This window comes from Penicillium arizonense (genome assembly GCF_001773325.1).
Source record: "Penicillium arizonense strain CBS 141311 chromosome Unknown PENARI_contig053, whole genome shotgun sequence".
In the NCBI taxonomy this organism is placed as follows: Eukaryota; Fungi; Ascomycota; class Eurotiomycetes; order Eurotiales; family Aspergillaceae; genus Penicillium; species Penicillium arizonense.
In genome coordinates this window covers 39,153-57,070 of record NW_019173330.1, presented here as the reverse complement: position 1 = coordinate 57,070, position 17,918 = coordinate 39,153, and the positions used below count along the sequence as shown (strand labels likewise).

General features: G+C 49.5%; 5 protein-coding genes across 5 annotated transcripts; 3 read left to right on the top strand and 2 right to left on the bottom strand.

Moving 5' to 3' along the window:
• Positions 1 to 31: 31 nt before the first annotated feature.
• Positions 32 to 1,741, top strand: PENARI_c053G10739 (sugar porter family MFS transporter; the record flags this gene model as incomplete). The annotated part of the gene is made up of 3 exons (XM_022637448.1): positions 32 to 214; positions 264 to 1,403; positions 1,457 to 1,741. The coding sequence occupies 3 exons, from the start codon at positions 32 to 34 to the stop codon at positions 1,739 to 1,741; spliced, it is 1,608 nt and encodes a 535-aa protein (XP_022482694.1).
• Positions 1,742 to 3,088: 1,347 nt separating this feature from the next.
• On the top strand, positions 3,089 to 3,388 carry PENARI_c053G03975 (uncharacterized protein; the record flags this gene model as incomplete). The annotated part of the gene is made up of 2 exons (XM_022637437.1): positions 3,089 to 3,335; positions 3,384 to 3,388. The coding sequence occupies 2 exons, from the start codon at positions 3,089 to 3,091 to the stop codon at positions 3,386 to 3,388; spliced, it is 252 nt and encodes an 83-aa protein (XP_022482712.1).
• A 400-nt stretch (positions 3,389 to 3,788) lies between these two features.
• On the bottom strand, positions 3,789 to 4,899 carry PENARI_c053G12429 (uncharacterized protein; the record flags this gene model as incomplete). The annotated part of the gene is made up of 5 exons (XM_022637450.1): positions 3,789 to 3,976; positions 4,035 to 4,099; positions 4,158 to 4,537; positions 4,587 to 4,704; positions 4,811 to 4,899. The coding sequence occupies 5 exons, from the start codon at positions 4,897 to 4,899 to the stop codon at positions 3,789 to 3,791; spliced, it is 840 nt and encodes a 279-aa protein (XP_022482710.1).
• An 882-nt stretch (positions 4,900 to 5,781) lies between these two features.
• Positions 5,782 to 6,334, bottom strand: PENARI_c053G05477 (uncharacterized protein; the record flags this gene model as incomplete). The annotated part of the gene is made up of 2 exons (XM_022637440.1): positions 5,782 to 6,063; positions 6,215 to 6,334. The coding sequence occupies 2 exons, from the start codon at positions 6,332 to 6,334 to the stop codon at positions 5,782 to 5,784; spliced, it is 402 nt and encodes a 133-aa protein (XP_022482706.1).
• A 909-nt stretch (positions 6,335 to 7,243) lies between these two features.
• PENARI_c053G12458 (uncharacterized protein) lies at positions 7,244 to 17,331 on the top strand (the record flags this gene model as incomplete). The annotated part of the gene is made up of 10 exons (XM_022637451.1): positions 7,244 to 7,320; positions 7,382 to 7,407; positions 7,538 to 7,609; positions 7,659 to 7,755; positions 7,942 to 7,996; positions 8,095 to 8,283; positions 11,139 to 11,788; positions 11,836 to 14,791; positions 14,870 to 16,248; positions 17,103 to 17,331. The coding sequence occupies 10 exons, from the start codon at positions 7,244 to 7,246 to the stop codon at positions 17,329 to 17,331; spliced, it is 5,730 nt and encodes a 1,909-aa protein (XP_022482697.1).
• Positions 17,332 to 17,918: the final 587 nt, after the last annotated feature.

Genomic DNA, 17,918 nt, shown 5'->3' with positions numbered 1-17,918 from the left:
CTTTGGATTTTGTCTTGAACATCTCCTTACCATGCCTGGTGGTGGAGTCATCTCCTCGCCTGCGGACACCATGCGTGTCGAGGCTCCGGTCACATTCAAGGCCTACTTGATGTGTGCCTTTGCTGCCTTTGGTGGTATCTTCTTCGGATATGACTCTGGTTATATCTCCGGTGTTCTGGGAATGTCCTACTTCATTCAGCAGTATGAGAATCTCGTGAGTTAACTTGATCTGGCATCCTGAAACCTCTACTGACCATGAATAGGACCCCGCTACTACTCCCTCGGATCTTTTCGTTATCCCCGCCTCAAGGAAATCGCTCATTGTCTCTATTCTATCTGCTGGAACATTCTTTGGTGCTTTGATTGCTGGTGATCTGGCTGATTGGTTTGGTCGTCGGACTACCATCATCTCCGGATGTGGCATTTTCATCATTGGTGTCGTTCTGCAGACTGCTGCTAGCAGCCTGGGTCTGCTCGTTGCCGGTCGTCTGATTGCTGGATTCGGTATCGGTTTCGTCTCTGCCATTATTGTTCTCTACATGTCGGAGATTGCCCCGCGCAAGGTCCGTGGTGCCATCGTTTCCGGCTACCAGTTCTGCATCACCATTGGTCTCATGCTGGCCTCCTGCGTCGACTATGGCACTCAGAACCGCACTGATAGCGGTGCCTACCGCATTCCCATTGCCCTCCAGATGCTCTGGGCTGTCATCTTGGCCATCGGTCTGTTCCTCCTTCCTGAGTCTCCTCGTTACTTCATCCGCAAGGGCCAGAAGGAGAAGGCCCGTGATGTGCTTGCCCGTATCCGTGGCCAACCTGCTGACTCCGAGTTCGTTACCCTGGAGCTGGATGAGATCGACGCCAACAACCAGTATGAGCTGCTGCACATCCCCCAGGGTGGATACTTCGCCACCTGGTTCAACTGCTTCCGCGGCAGTCTCTGGGAGCCCAACAGCAACCTGCGCCGCACCATTCTCGGTACCTCCCTGCAGATGATGCAGCAGTGGACTGGTGTCAACTTCGTCTTCTATTTCGGAACCACCTTCTTCCAGCAGCTTGGCACAATCCAGGATCCTTTCCTGCTGAGCATGATCACCACCATTGTCAACGTCGTCTCCACTCCCCTCTCCTTCTACGCCATTGAGAAGTTTGGCCGTCGCCCCCTCCTCCTGTGGGGTGCCCTGGGCATGGTCGTCTGTCAGTTCATTGTCGCCATTATTGGTGTCACTGACGGCCACAACCCCAAGGCTATCAGTTCCATGATCGCCTTCATCTGCATCTACATCTTCTTCTTCGCCACCACCTGGGGTCCTGGTGCCTGGGTTGTGATCGGTGAAATCTACCCCCTGCCAATCCGTTCCCGTGGTGTTGCCCTCTCGACCTCCTCTAACTGGCTCTGGAACTGCGTAAGCATCCCCCCATCCCTCAAACACGAAAGATACACTAACCTTCTCAACAGATCATCGCCGTCATCACCCCCTACATGGTTGATTCCGACAAGGGTAACCTTGGACCTAAGGTGTTCTTCCTCTGGGGCTCCCTCTGCACCTGCGCCTTCATCTACACCTACTTCCTGATCCCCGAAACCAAGGGTCTCACCCTAGAGCAGGTCGACAAGATGATGGAGGAGACCACCCCCCGCACCTCCGCCAAGTGGAAGCCTCACTCCACCTTCACCGCCGAGATCGGCCTCGTCGACGAGAAGATGGCTGTGGGACCTACTGTCACGCAGCAGGAGGTCTAAGCTATCAGATTGGCTCTGATATGGTGATCTTTTTGATTTACCGTTTTGAGTTTTACTCTATGCTTGCCTTAGCGGCTCAGCCTCTTACTGTCTCTACCATGCGTTGACGTTTTGATGTGCCATTGTTTAAATATCCACGAAGCTGTATGTATTATAATCGACTAATTATTATCGTGATATAACTCTTCTCTGTTAAAGCCTTGTAGTTACTGATAAATCTTTGACGCCATACCGGCGGGGTAACACCACCAACCTCAGCCACGTTGGACAAATGCAACACACTGCAGCAAGTGGAACTGCAAGTCGCTTGCAAGCAATTTCCAAGGATTCTGTGATTTTCCGTGTCTTGGCGAAACACCAGTCTTGCCCAGTTTCTACATAGCCCGCCCCGTACTGTCGCAGGAAGGGGGGGCCAAGATAAAAGTACGCTTACCATCCATGTTACAACTATGACCCCTGAGGGGCATACCCTGTCTTGTTCTGCATTTAGATTACTTATGCATAGTAATTGATTGGTCTATCAACAGGGAACATGTCTGTCACGTTTGACATCGGAGCTGATGCGTGAGTCAGGAACGGATCACCGACGCACTACCGAGGATCTTCGCCAATGCGAACAGAAAGATTTTGTCTTTGATGTCTATAACTGCCATTTTCCACGAATTGGCACGACTGGATGAAGACTTGCTTAACATCGCAAGACACAACACCGACAATCGAGCTCTGGGGAATTTGTTTCGGGGAGTCCTGTCACCAACGTCGATCATTTGGAACACCTTCCAAGGTGGTGGCCAAACCGCTCAACCTCCTATTCTACGACTGCAATGTCCGGCATTGTTCCCTGCTTCTCCGCTGACTCACCAAGGGCTAAGGGTTGAGTATTTCTTGGCCGGCGTTAATGAAGGATGATCGACCAGGGTTGAACATCTGTTTGCTCGGAGAGCCGTTTTGTAACCTTCTCCTTCGGCTATTGCAATCCAATCAACCGCAGCCAATTTCACAATCCTTGACCTAAGGCTACCTCGCCTTTATTAATGCACTATGGAGGTCCGACGCCAGTTCTGCAGCGGCGTCCTTCTGAGAAATGCGCCGTGTTCTATTTGTCGGAGCAGACATGGGGCCCCAATCTTCGTCGTCAGCTTCATCAAAGAAGAAGATTGTGTCGCCCGAGGCTATTCTCAATGGAGTTGCACTCCGTTTATGAATGTGCGCCATCAAGTAGCAAGAAAGATATACAAGACCACTGATGAACTGCAAACGATACCATCTTCATTCAAATAACGCTGCAGAGTACTCTGAGTCAAATCTTCTCTTTGATTCTCATCCTCAATTGGAACGTCAATCATAATGTACCTTGCATCCATTATCTCCGTTGGCCTGTTTGGCTTGACCGGCCTTGTTTCTGCTCATCCAGGCCATGATGTCAAGGCCGAAGCTGCTGAGCGGGCTGCATTCCTCCAGAACGCCCCCATCCACTCACACAGTTTTCCCCAGTGTTCCTCTAAGCTGAAAGCTAGGGGTCATTTGAGACGGAGCGTCGCGCGCCGCGAGATGGCCGTCAAGCATCTGCGCCGTCGCCGTGGCATTGATTCTGGTATGTCCCCTTACCGGGTCCAACGCTCGAGGTCATTCATAGCATCAGCATAGAGACTGAAGACAATTTCCCTTTTCTCTTCCACTTCTTGGGTAGTTAAAAGCCCATTCTTGACCTGATGTCGGAAGGCTTTGGCCTGGCAGGAAGCATCTTTGTAACGTGCCTTCTTATTATCAAGGGCGTGAGACGACATGTGTAGATGATTGGACATCGTCACCGCTTTAAGAATACGATAATATTACAGAATTAGGCGTCTCCCTAACAAAAGCAGGGGTGTTCCTATCAATTCCCGGCAACCGTACGAGACCGACCCCTCCCAGATGGATGGCGCCACGGCTTCTGTCAACTTTTCTTTTGCTCAATCTCCATCACTAGCAGGCGACACACCTTGGCGCAACCATTGTACCAGGCGTCAATCAAGAGATATAGGAGACCCAACGGCACCGTAGTCAATTACCGAAGGCTACGTACGAAGTCTGAGGAGCGGGAAGAAAAGGCTAAGAAACTTTTTCGGAGACAGGACGCGAGCGGGCATGAGCCGACACACAGTCGGAAGAGTGGTGGCATGGCAACAACGGAGGCACAGGATATTGCGAGGACAAGTTCGAGGAGGGTCCATATTGTTTCGAGCGAGCCGCTTCCTGAATAAGCTGCGTATTAGACAGAGGGAAAGAGACAAAAATGCAATGAGATGCTTACGGGTTAGGTTTCGTGTGGCATAGTTGTCAAATTCTAGTAGACGGAGGAAACTAAAAATGCAGACTCTTTTAGAGAAGTAATTAGTGACAGGTTTCTAGCCAGGGAACGATGGCGAGCACCAACAAAGTACCAACTGAGAATAACACAGTGAGCTGGATCTTCAGCCTCGCTATTAGCCTCAATCGCCAGACAACCACGGTTGGAAGAATTAGCAAGGCAATGTCCTCCGCTAGGGACAAAGACCCCATCGCCGTGTACAGGGCGATCTGGCCACTGATGCAGGTTCCCTCATCGCCTTGAATCCAGAAGTGTTGAACCGGCCAGCATTGGAAGATAACGGCTAGGACTGAACTAATACCCCACGCTATAGTAAATATGATCAGGCCTGCGGTGGTGGCGCGAATGCCTGACATGCTGCCTAATATGCGGGAGAGCAAAATAGTGATTGCCAGCTTGACAAACACTTGGGCGAGGACCCAGAATATTTGATCAAGCCAAAACAACTAAGGGTATTAGAGAAAGCTGATTCGAATCGACAAGTAATAAACTTACTAAAGCCGCTCGACGACGAATGGGTCGCGGCAAGTCAGAAACATCGTGTCCGACCCCACTAAAGGCAGCTTCACGGGTCGTATAAGTTATAGTTTGAGAGCCAGTAAACGGTAGGAGACTTGCCAGCAATTACACATGCGGTGAACCCATACACTGCAAATAGTCCGAGCCCCATGAACAAATCACTGATATCCAGGTTCTTAGTCAGGCATCGCCGAACATACAAACGTACGAGCAAGGACAGCGTCGCCACGAAAATACCGGCGATCGACACGCCAAGTAGCGTCCGACCCCAGTACCCGATCTCAGCCATAGTGCAAGGTGCGGTATCATTATATCTTTGGACAGCAGATGTAGAGTCGATCAAAAGGCTGCAACAACCTTGACAAGCCAAAAATCAGTCATTTTCAGTTAGTGTCATATTCAGCGACTATTACAATATATACCGCTCCATAGCCAGCGCTACCGGGAATGCCCAGAGCAGCTTTCGCGAAGGAATACGGGACCTCGGTGGCAAGATCAGCAGGGCCAGCCTGGAGCAAGTGTTGATGTCATGCCGACTGTTGTGACAACCGACCTTTTACTGTATCAGGATCTGTGCCCGATGAACCTTGGCAAATCAGATCTGGAGGGCTCTGGAGCGCGTTTGGCTGTCCTGCTCGGACTATTAAACTAGTTAATTGCTAGGAAAGAACACTCCATCGAGGTGGGCATCAAGGCATCAACCTGCGCATTTATCCTACATGCATTATCGTCCAATATCTATTTTGATTTCATACTAATAGTGGCGCTGAAGTTGACATGGTTATGATTTTGATTCCAAACTCACGAGTGGCTTTAAATACCGATCTTTGATGATTTTCATCTCTTCATCACTATATCCAGCCGAAGTGGCTGGTTTCAGGCGGAAAGTACCCGCTTCACTATCTAACGTAACCGGTAAGCGAGCCGCCACCCTACCCAAAAACGCGGCCATGAATTGGCATTTAGTTATGTTCAACCAACCACCATGCCACCGATTCGCTCCCGATCCTCTAGAAATTCAGCAGAGCAAGGGGGCACCACTTTCCATTTCAGAAAGAACGAATCATCGATAAATTGAGCCGATTTTTGGCGCAAGGGTCAGTTTTTAATCATATTTTAAATGCCCGCGTAACCTTTCTCTAAATTTCTTGTCAAAGCTACCCTGCAATGACTAAACGTAGCAACGAGAAGCGCTTGAAACTGAATCAACAACGTCAAGAAGCCTAGTCAGTCGACCCCGAGATGATTCCAGTGCCTGCTCGAAGAAGCGCAGCCGAGACAGCTGCTTGTCGTGGCGAAGCTGAAGACCGTCCCTCTCTTTAAGCAGGTGTGTGCCAGCCTCGTTCAGTATTTGATTGCTCTGCTCTAGCTTCTGGCCATCGATGTGCTTGGACACGCATGACTCCCGTAGGCGTCGATAGAGTCCGACAAGTCGAGCCGTGGGAAAGGCGAACTTGGGATCGTCGCGTTAGAGGTCTGCTAGCACCTTCAAGCTAGGTTGAAAGGGCTCGGTCGCCAAGGTATGTCTTGTTTCTGCTTCCTATTGCGAAGGAGAGTGCTGCCATGGTCAGCAAAAGCATTGGAAGCTGGGCCGTTCCACTTACCGATGGAGGAGAATGATCAGATAGTTCCTGTGAATTGTCTTTTTCACAAACGATTGGCAATGCACTGGGCTGCTGTTTTCCATCATTTTCCTGGTCTGGCGTGCTGTTTGAGGCATCCATTTTGTCCGCAGGAGAAAATCAAGGGTCTGCAAAGTACCGTTTCTATCAATCCTTGGAGTCTTTTATAGACTAAGTATACAGACATAGGTGGTTACAGTATGTACGCACTCTCACTATCACCATGAAAGTCAATCAACGCAGTCGGGGTTTGACTAGAATCTAAAGATTTTTCAGCGATCTGTTAGGAGCCCATTCAATGATGGTGATGGTGATCAAGCCTCGCGGTGTTGAGAGTTAGTGAGTGTATCTCGTATTTAGTGGCTCTCAGGTGATGAAAACTCCATATGGATGTATATATTCAATCAGAACACTTTTTCCACATTCGTTAAAAGTCTCAGAAATCCCAAAATCAGATAGAGTAAAATTTACAGTACTGAAAAAGAAAAATGAAAGAACAAGGTATCTATCTCAACGATGGTCACAAGTTCAAAACTTGACTCAAGTCAACAAGGAAGGCCAAGCTTCAACAGGTTGACGGGTCGAGTACCCGTGCCCGCGCGCGACCGTGGCTCGACGCTTTCCGCAGTCTAGATGGACAGAACCACACACATCTCAGAGAACCAACACTCAAGCGAGGCTAGGAAAAAGATCCATGATCCTTAGTGATGATAATGTGAGCGCTCTTTGGTAGAATCAAAGATTGAATAGCTTCCAGTGCCTCAATATAGAAGACCGTAGATTTGACAGTGAGCCAACGTTTCTTAACCGACTCAACTTCACTCATTCTCAATATGACTCTAGCATGTTTTTCTCGGTGGGCATCTAAAATGGCACCAAGAATTTCGCTGCAAATAGTTGCGGTAGAACGAAGGCATAGGTTGCAACAGGCCTCACTTAGGATAGGCACCGTGTCCAACGTTTGCTACCTAGCAGAGCACGTACGCGACAGGAGCCGAGAAGTCTATAAATATGTCCTCTCCCCCCAGCAATTTGTTCTACAATTCTATCACTCGGCTACGCAAAGTCCAGCAGGCCTTGCGTTTGAGGTACCTGATAAGTTCTTTCCTTTGACCCCTACTGGAATTTCCACTGTACTGACATCTATAGATACATCGTGGACGACAAGCTAGAAAGTGCCTGCGAGAGATGTGATTCTCACCAGATCTACTATGCCACCCATGCCAGCCGATCAAAGACACGAGATTTGGGCTAGCTGGTTAAAGCGTACAGTATGTTCTTTGCGAACATCTCTCTCCACCATAGCAACCGACAAAGCTGATCGACTGTTCTGCCCTGGGATGTATCTCCAAAGCGAAAGGGCGACTTTTAATACAGGTATGTGAATTTCAGCGCGACCCTGTCCGAAACTGGACTGACTTCATAGACGATGCGAAACAATCAGATCCGTCCAATATACACCAGCGCAAAAGCCACGGAGCTCTTTCCCGTCTCTTATTCCCAGGTCTTGACCTTCAGAACATGTGAGTCATAGAATAACTCTCCGGTCTACAAGCTAATGATGGACAGGAAACCCTTGACAGCGCACCAAAGTGAGCCCGAACCAGCACTCCGTCGGTGCTCCGCGCAAAGTCATGTCTTACACACCATTTCTGGCCCTGTCACTACAAACCATGCAATATACCCTATGTGAAATACTGCAAACCAAGGTCGCGGGCCAAGAACAGGACGTATAAGCTCCAGACGTTCGTTGTCCACGATGAGGTGAGTGGAATATCGCGCCTCCTGCTGCGCCGATTTTGATTTTGTGCCAAGTCTGTGCCCTAGACACGTACGCCACTGACATCTTCATGCCATTGTAGGAGCAGCCCATCGCCAGCCGCGAAAACTCTTGTGGCGAGTTACCTATTCCCGCCGAGTCAGATAGACTAAGGGGCCGACGTGCTCTATCGCGCGTCTTTCGCCCTCCACCTCACCGCCTTCACACCCTCAACAACGGAGTGCCTCTACACGAAGCGGTCTCCCAATTTGACAGCACAAATCCTTTACAGGTGAGTTCGTCACGCGCATTTGCCCCCTGCACTTAGTGTGGCTTCCTCGAAGCGACAGCCGCAGAGTGCGAAGAACCTGGATACAACATGGCATGATTGGTGACTGCGTTGCCGAAGAGAATTGGAAGTGATCTAGTTGGTAAGCTGGTATGATCTCAATTCTCATTGATCGTCGGTCGCAACCGTACACTCGAGAGGTTCATCGTGAATGAACAACGTAAAGTACAACATCTCGTCCAATTGAGTCAATACTTGCTGACTCGTACCCACAACAGGAAGACATCCTCAGATTCTCCCCACTCGAATGCGAAGCCAGCAAATACCTTATTTTTCCGAGCTCCCCTATACCAATGCGATCGAATGCTCTGTCCCTCCCACTATGACTGCTGGTGGCATCGACCATGACTCTCCGTGCGGCTTATATCGTCTATCCCGCTTCTTTCTCCCAGCGGTTTCTGTGCATAAGGTCATGCGCTGATGTACCTACCTGAAGCAAGACCCAAATTTTAATGAACGCATAGTATTGTCTGTCTCTGAGCATTGAACACCCACAGGGGATAGCCTCCTTGCGGCTTGAATCCCTGGCGTCCAACGGGTGACCATCGTTGTCCTCCGATGGAATTAACGTCTTTTGAGCCTGAAAATCTGAAGACACCGGGAGGAGCCGATATTTCGTCTTGCTATAGCGGTATTTTCATGCACGACGAAGTTATTAGTCGAGTCTGCTTGCAAGGAGAACGTGAGGCGAAAGTCCCGTCATTTCTAGCCGAATCAACTAATAATAACCATCTCAGCTTCGAATCGAGTGGACGAAACCTAGGACGGCCAAACGAAAGAGAAGACCCATGACCCAAGAACCACATCTGATAGAGTCCTCCTGATCCCTCTTGCTCTCCGCGTTGCTGAGCTTGTCGACATGTACGAGCGAGCGGGAACATGTCATTCGGACATGCACGGAGCTGCATGCTATCAAATGTGTTTCTCTCGTCCCCGTTGGACTGAAGGTTGATTTGTTTGATTCCTAGGCCTGCGGTCTTCTATCTAAGCCTGAGCACTACATGCAAAGCCTATATACGTTGAAGGTCACTGCAGCTGGAGGTCAGTCAAGCTATCTAATACCATTTGTCCATTGAGACCGTCTTCTAACATATCGCAATTGGCGGTGCAAGCGGTCTTGCTAGCATATCACCGACTTCTCTGCCTCCTGAGCTCAATGTCCTTTGAGCCTAGATGATGTTTCCTCAAACTCATCGCGACGATATCTGCCATATCATTGTTCGCGCAATTCACCGTGAAGGTGGGTACGATGATTGTAACAACACCACAAGAGACTGCGGGTTGTAGGACCTCTTGGACTCTCCCGTACGGCCTATACTGAATTATCTACCCCAATAAGCGTCATGTCATATTTGCTTGGGGAGGAGTTTCAGCGCATGCCTGCTAGGACCACACGTGGATTAGAGCACCCCTGTGCGAATATCATCCGGTCCTGAACGGCGATCGTAGAGAGGTACTTTTGCCAGGTCTGGTTTCAGATGGCTTATGTTGAACCCCGATAGGGCTTCAACCATGCTATATCAGCAGCGGAGCATGATTTATTGCATAACTCAGGAATACGCCCACAGAAAGTAACGACCGTTTCTTCATCGCTGTAGTGAACTTCTGCGGGAGATTGGGTGGACTATGAATCGTAGTTACTGACGGGGAATTACTTACAAAGTTGCGACGGCTCCTACATGTAGAAGGAGCGGATCAGAAATTCCCGAGCCAAAGCTCCCAATTAGACCTGGCTGTGACCCGCGCGGAGGGTCCCGCCAAGGACCCTCAATTTTACATAAAGGTACATAAATCATGATTTATAAGCAGTTTATTTCCTAATTAGGGTTAGTTATACATATATAATTTTAGTGGAGGGTCCATGGTCCAGATTTTGGACCCGCCTTGGCGTAAGGTAGATTCGAGCGACACGCAATATCCATGTGGAGAACGGCTCTGACTACACAAGAAACAGAGCCTCTCGCATCATAATGTTTACCCACGATTCGTGTTTTCGAGCGAGACCTCATCACATGGCTCTACACTTCGTAGTTCCGATGTTGAGCTTACAGTATATTGCGTGATCATAGTTGAGCAATTTTTGAATTAGATCATCTCAATTAAGTTGGAGGCTGTATGTTAAGGAGTGACTAAAAGGGATCAAAATCGCCTTGCGGAATCAAAATAATGCAATTGAAGTTTTAATGATATGGGTGACTTGGCAAGAAACCGCGCTGCCTCTGTTGAAATATCCCGGTTGCTGAGATAATGAGGCTGGGATCACGTGCATACATATATACCTGTTCACCAGCCTACTTGTATCTTAGACAACATGCAACACAACACACAATCAACTCCCCTCAATAACATGAACACTGAAGCATCACTTAATAATCAACAGGTTATGAGCCCGGCACTGCTCAACTCGAATTGAAGATCGCTTCTTACTCCTAAGTTTCCCCATCAAGTGATAGCTTCATCTATTGACTGAGTTGAAATTGCTCATTTAGTACTTCTACGAAGAGGACATTTTCCAACGATGAAGAGAAAAATGAATTGTGCGGACTCGTCTTACGAATCCTGACAAAAATCACACCGCTATATTTTTGTGAAACAATCATAGTCAACAGTTATGTTTCACAACAGACAACAGACGTATCACAGCTACAGACATATCACACCGCTCCAGACGTATCACATTACCCGGACAGATGAAATAACCTGTTCTCTATAGCATGCTGAGATGCTAATTTTCCCTAAAAACCCCTGATCTTCTCAAAAAGGGGGACAATCCGCGATTCTAACTTATGAAAAGAAAGCGTGGACCATATAACCAATGGACTGACAAGGAGCTCAATCTGGTGTGCTATCTTCGATACATCCGTCATTGGCCCTTTTCAAATATCCAAAAGGCGAACTTTCCACTACTTTCCCAACACGCAGTCGGCGCGGCCTATAGGAATTTACCTCCGGAAGAGCGCACACGCCGGGCGCTCGCTGCTGTGCCCGTCATTGCCGAGTCCCGGGGCACCACAGGACGCAACTCTCCAAGTCAAACGCAGCCGGTATTCTCAAATCCGGAACGGGGACCAATTCACCTTAGCTCCACAAATATCGAGATCGGACTTACACCGTCGACCTCAAATAGCAATACCTCAAATCGGTACAATCTCCGACCAAACAGACCAACATCTTTCGCAGAGCGAAAGCCACAATATATGGTGGACCGCGTCCATTTTCCTCACTTCTTCGAATCGTATAGCAATCATCTCAAGCCATACGACCTACCGGACAGTGAATACGTTCCCCCTTCGCATACACCTACCCCAAGCTCGTCGGAATATTCCCACTCCGTCAACTCTACTCAACCAAGCGCGGCCTCGAGTCTCGAATTATTTGGTCTGGAGCCTCGATCTCCTGAACTATCGGACTACACGCCTTCTGTCCACTCGATCCGCTCGAATGACACGTCAAATACCGAATTCTTTAGCACCGAAGAGTTCTGACTCTCACTAGGATGGATTCAAATAAATTCGAACAGATAGGCTTGAGCTCATTTTACAATGCCATACCAACACTTGATAATGCCAACGACTGGTCTCAGTGGAATCAGAAGGTCAAGGAGTTTCTCCGAATCTCCCCTGTGGCTAAAGATGGAACGATCCCACCTGTGGAAGGGGAGGAGGAGCAGCAATGGTCTCACCGCCAGACATTTTACTCGTCAATGATCGCGGCAAAACTGACCCACAACGCGGCTCAGCGGATAAACGCCTTCGAAATCACTCGAGTCCAAACTCTAATCAAAGCGGTGAAAGAAAACTTCAAGCCGGAAGGTTCAGGAACATACGTCAATCTTCAGAGGAGGTACATGTCACTTACCCGAGCAAAATGTGGGAGTGCACAAGCCCTCGGGGCCGAGATCAGAAAGATCCATGCCGAGAAACTTTTACTCGACCCCGCATGTGTCACTTCTGAGATTGAACGAACCTTCTTTTTCCTCCATGCCTTAGGTCCAGAATATGAAAGCTTCCGTGACCATGTCTTCAGGCAAATGGACATTGTCAATGATAGAGACGAGAACGGAAATATCACCAAAGCAGCCCCTACATTCGACTACATTGAGAACAAGGCCATTGAGGAGGAACATAGGAAAGGACAGCTGAGCAACCAATCCGCAGATGCAAATGCGCTTCCTGCCTTCATACTCAGCCAAAGCCTTGGAAACAAGAAAGTCACACCGTCTTCAGATGGGAAAACATGCCGGATCGAGATCGACAATGTCCCTTTCTGTATTTTCTGTCGAAAACCCTATCATAGGGAGCCTCAATGTTTCAAGAAGAACCCCAACCTGAGGGATCAAGAAAAGGAGAGAAGAATACGCCGGCCAAGATCCAACGATGCATACAAGGACTTTCGTAAGCCATCTAAGAGGCGGGCCAGTACGGACCATGAAGACGACGATTCAGAAGGACCGAGAGACCCCAAAAGACCGACGTTCATGGCGACACAAGCCTCGAAACAAGATGTCAATGCAGCATTCGGAGCCGAAGTTGAAGGAAACGTGGCCACCTTTGACTATATTCCCAGTATGATGGCCACGAAAGCTCTCTCGATCAGTGACGCCTGGATCGTGGACAGTGGGTGCGCTCAGCACGTCTGTAACAATGCCTTGAGATTCGTAAAGATGGACAAGTATGATGGCCCACCGTTGAGAAGCGTCGATACCTCAACGGCCCCTTCCGGTATAGGAGTTGCAAATGTCCTGTGCAATGTACGAGGAAGAAAGAAATGGCTGGTATTAGATGACGTTCTGTTCGTCCCAACTGCGCATGCGAATCTCATATCTGTGCTGCAACTTCTCAATCGGGGAGCAAAGATCGATTTCTCAAGCAATGGCGCCATTATTCGAAATAAATCAGATGGGAAAAATCTGTTCACCGCGAGCCAATATCATGGAGTCTACGCACTCGACCTATGGGCCAAACCTGCTTTTCCAGCCTACCATGTCAGCTCGCAATCGGCACTCTGGCACAATAGGCTCGCTCACATGAGCGGTGCGAATATACAACGACTCAAGAAGCAAGCTCACGGCATTCGGGATGATGCGCCACGCCAACCTTGCAACCCATGCCTCCAGGGGAGAATGATTGAAACCCCACATCGCCGTTCAGAAGCAGGCAAAAGAGCCAAATACGCCATGGAGCTCCTGCATATCGATGTTGCAGGACCGTTTGAGGAGGGCCTTGATGGTAGCCGCTACTGGCTGACCATTGTTGATGACTGTACTGGATGGGTTGAGATCGTTCCCATACCACGACGGCAAGAACACGTCGTTGAGTCCTTGCGGTACTTCCTCGACCACAACGAGCGCCCTGAGCGCAAATGCAGGCGGATTCGTCTTGACCGGATCCCGGAACAAGTGGGAGAAGAAATGAAATTTACCCTCTTCTCAAGGGCAATCCAAGCCGAAGTCACGGGCGTCGACCAGCACCAGCAGAATGGGGTAGCTGAAAGAGCCCACAGAACAATTTACGATCGAGTTGGACCAACGCTCGCACATGCGAAACTACCGCCCAAATTCTGGCCGGAGATTGCGCGGACTGCGGCCTTCCTCTCGAATCGATCACCATCATCCAAACGCAACATGACTCCGTATCAAGCTTGGTATGGTGACAAGCCTGACCTGTCACGGCTGAGAGTCATAGGATCCAAGGGAGAGTATCTAATCCCACCCAAACAGAGAAAGAAGTTAACGGGACCAAGAACAAGGCCATGTCTACTGCTGGGATACGAAGGAAATACAAACTATCGCATCCTGCTAGAAGACGGCAGAATCATTGGTACGCCAAATGCAGAATTTCATGAAGTCCTCAACACTCCTTCCACGCAGACCAGAGAAGACGTGGGAGCCAAACAGCAGAGCTTTCCTGTGGCAACGGCTACTGCCGCAGGGGGGAGTGAGACGGTGGGACTAATAAACCAACCGTCGGCCAGTATGCGACATGCATCCGTGCCAGCCTCGGGACGTCAAATCTCCCTGGCGCCACAAGGGCAAATACAGCCTAGATCAAGGGACGACATAGTGCAAGTGCATCTGCCTCCGTCGAGTGATAATAACTCGCAGCCCGCCGCTGCTGGACAAGGAGATATAACCTTTTCGCCTACACGGAGTGACGATACCTTCGGACCCTTATCACCTGCTTCACAGGATTCCGTCCTTAGGATTGACTCACCACCCGGTAGCGACCAGCAACAAGGCGATGCTCAGCAAGGGCGAATCCCAGATTGGCTAGATTGTTCCGAGCTACGGGAGGGTGGCGCAAAACACATAGTGCAACAAGCTTCACTGGAACGCCACCCAGAACTCAAGCTCCGTGACACACAAACGTTTCAAGACACACCTGGTGATGACCAAGAAGAACTCGTATTGATGAATATCCCTGACAAGAATGTCATTCCGACCTTCCTGACCGTAGCAGCGGAAGAGATAGAACCCTTTGAACCAAAGTCCCTTCGACAGGCCAAGAACGATCCACGCTGGCTTGAATAGGAAAAAGGAATGAGCGAAGAGTTACAATCACTCAAACAAAACAAAACTTGGGAAATGGTTGACCCTCCCAAGGATCGCCGAGTCCTGAGCGGGAAGTGGATTTTCAAGCTCAAACGAAGACCAGGCGGAGAAATCGTTCGCTACAAGTGCAGATGGGTAGTCAGAGGTTTCACCCAAGAAGAAGGTGTCGATTATGATCAGACATTTGCTTCCGTGGTCAAACCAATGAGTTACAAAGCCCTGTTCGCAACTGCCGCAGCCCTGGATCTCGAGATCGAACAAATGGATGTCAAAACAGCGTTCTTATACGGCGAGGTAGACCATGAGATCTATGTTGAACAGCCGCATCACACTACAGACGGCACATCGAGGGTCTGCAAGCTTCGAAAGGCACTCTACGGTCTGAAGCAAGCACCTCGTATCTGGTATCAGACGCTTACCAATTTCCTTCGGGATCTTGGCTTCGAGCCCATCAACGCCGATCTCAGTATCTTTGTTCGGAGCAGCATGTACATTGCAGTGTACGTGGACGACCTCTTGATCATCGGACCAAGCATTGCAGAGATAAAGAAGATCAAGAGGAGCCTCAGAAATCGTTTTCATATGACAGATCTTGGCCCCTGCAGCTACTACCTCGGCATGACCATCCGGCGAGATCGGCAGAACAGAATCCTCTATCTCAGCCAAGAGGCTTACGTGCACAAAGTCCTTCAACAATTCGGAATGTTAGATTGTGCACAAGTCAGCACGCCTATAGACACTTCACCTCTACCAGAAAGCGGTCCTGAATACATCTGCCCGTCGAATGTAAAGAACGAGTACCAGCGTGTGATCGGATCGCTGATGTATATCATGCTTGGGACTAGAGGCGATATCGCATACGCTGTCTCAGCGGCAAGCAGACACTTGGCAAATCCTGGTCCACAACATATGAAGCTCGCCCGCCGAATCCTTCGATATCTCAAAGGCACCAAATCCCTCAGTCTTGCGTATAAAGGTCAGCTCCAGATGCTCCGTGGCTTCACGGATGCAGATTGGGCTGGGTGTCACCAGACAAGACGGTCGACGGCAGGATATCTTTTCAACATTGGAAGTGGAGCAATCAGCTGGCAATCAAAGCGCCAGAACATTGTTGCCCTGTCTACCTGCGAGGCCGAATTCATGGGCCAGACGCAAGCAACCAAGGAAGCCATCTGGCTGAGAAGGCTCCTCCACGAGCTGAACATGGGCCAGGGAAAATGCGCAACGATTATCTGCGGCGACAACCAGGGAGCCATTGCGCTGGCCTCAAACCCTCAATATCATTCGCGTACAAAGCATATGGAAATCCAGCGAAAGTGGCAAGGAGAAGTCCAAGACGCCGGGACAGTGGAACTCAAGTATATCCCAACGTCAGAACAGATAGCGGATGGCTTCACGAAGCCCCTTGCACGAGATAGATTTGAATGGTTTCGAAAAGGCCTCGGCATTGAATAATAGCCCGGTCAGACACGAGCCTTCATACCAAAAAGGAAAAAGAAAAACCGGGCATGCAGGCACCCTTTCCTTCCTTTTTACCACTGGTTTTGGGAGGTTTTAATGGGGCTTGGCAACCGTGATGAAAGATCGCTGATATCCTTCTGACGAAGGAGATTAGCGAGTGGGAGTGTTGAAATATCCCGGTTGCTGAGATAATGAGGCTGGGATCACGTGCATACATATATACCTGTTCACCAGCCTACTTGTATCTTAGACAACATGCAACACAACACACAATCAACTCCCCTCAATAACATGAACACTGAAGCATCACTTCATAATCAACAGATGTTTCGCTACACACATTCACCACATCAACTCACCAACTCTCACCAACTCTCACCGACTTTCACCGACTTTCAACTCTCATTACAACGTACATTCTATCAGAACAAGCATCCCCGCGCAACAACTCTGTTTACTCTACACCTGAATGAAAGATGCCATTTTCCATTGCTGGCGCGAAAAAGGCAGAAAGAAAGGGAATACGAGTTGCTCACGATGGAAGTCCAGCTTGAACCTTACAATTTGGTGATTGAATTTGGGATGATCTATATACATTCTATTTATCCCATGGTGCTTCTTGGGATACGAAACAGATTATGAAAATGTTGGGCAGGTCTTTGCTTCATCGAATAGCCTCGGAATACTCGACTACTGGTCTCTAGCACCGCGAAGAGGTGCCTGCACATCGCTAGAGGCCTTGTTAACGCAGCAATCCCCTGCAAAGCACGTTTGTTGACGCAGAGCTCGTCCTGCGAAGCACCTTTTTACACTCGCGGGGCTCAGGGCAGCGAGGGAGCACATTTGTTGACGCAGAGCCCATCCTGCGAGGCACACTTGATAACGCAGAGCCCATCCTGCGAGGCACATTTGGTAACGCAGAGCCCATCCTGCGAGGTAGTCTTGTTTTCGCAGCACCTCCCAGCGAGGATTATTGTTGACGCAGACCTATCCTGCGAGGTAGTCTTGTTGACGCAGCACCTCCCTGCGAGGATTATTGTTGACGCAGACCTATCCTGCGGGGTAGTCTTGGTTTCGCAGCACCCCCCTGCGAGGATTGTTGTTGACGCAGACCTATCCTGCGAGGTAGTCTTGTTTTCGCAGCACCTCCCTGCGAGGATTATTGTTCACGCAGACCTATCCTGCGAGGTAGTCTTGTTGACGCAGCACCTCCCTGCGAGGATTATTGTTGACGCAGACCTATCCTGCGGGGTAGTCTTGGTTTCGCAGCACCCCCCTGCGAGGATTGTTGTTGACGCAGACCTATCCTGCGAGGTAGTCTTGTTGACGCAGCACCTCCCTGCGAGGATTATTGTTGACGCAGCACCTCCCTGCGAGGATTGTTGTTCACGCAGACCTATCCTGCGAAGCACCTTTCTACACTCGCGGGGCTCGTGGCAGCGAGGGAGCACAGTCTTACATCGCTGGGCTCGTGGCAGCGACAGCCATGGTCACGGAAGCTCTCAAGCCCACAGGCAAGAGAGGGACACTATGATGCATCAAAGTGTGAGAACCAAAGTGTGAGGAT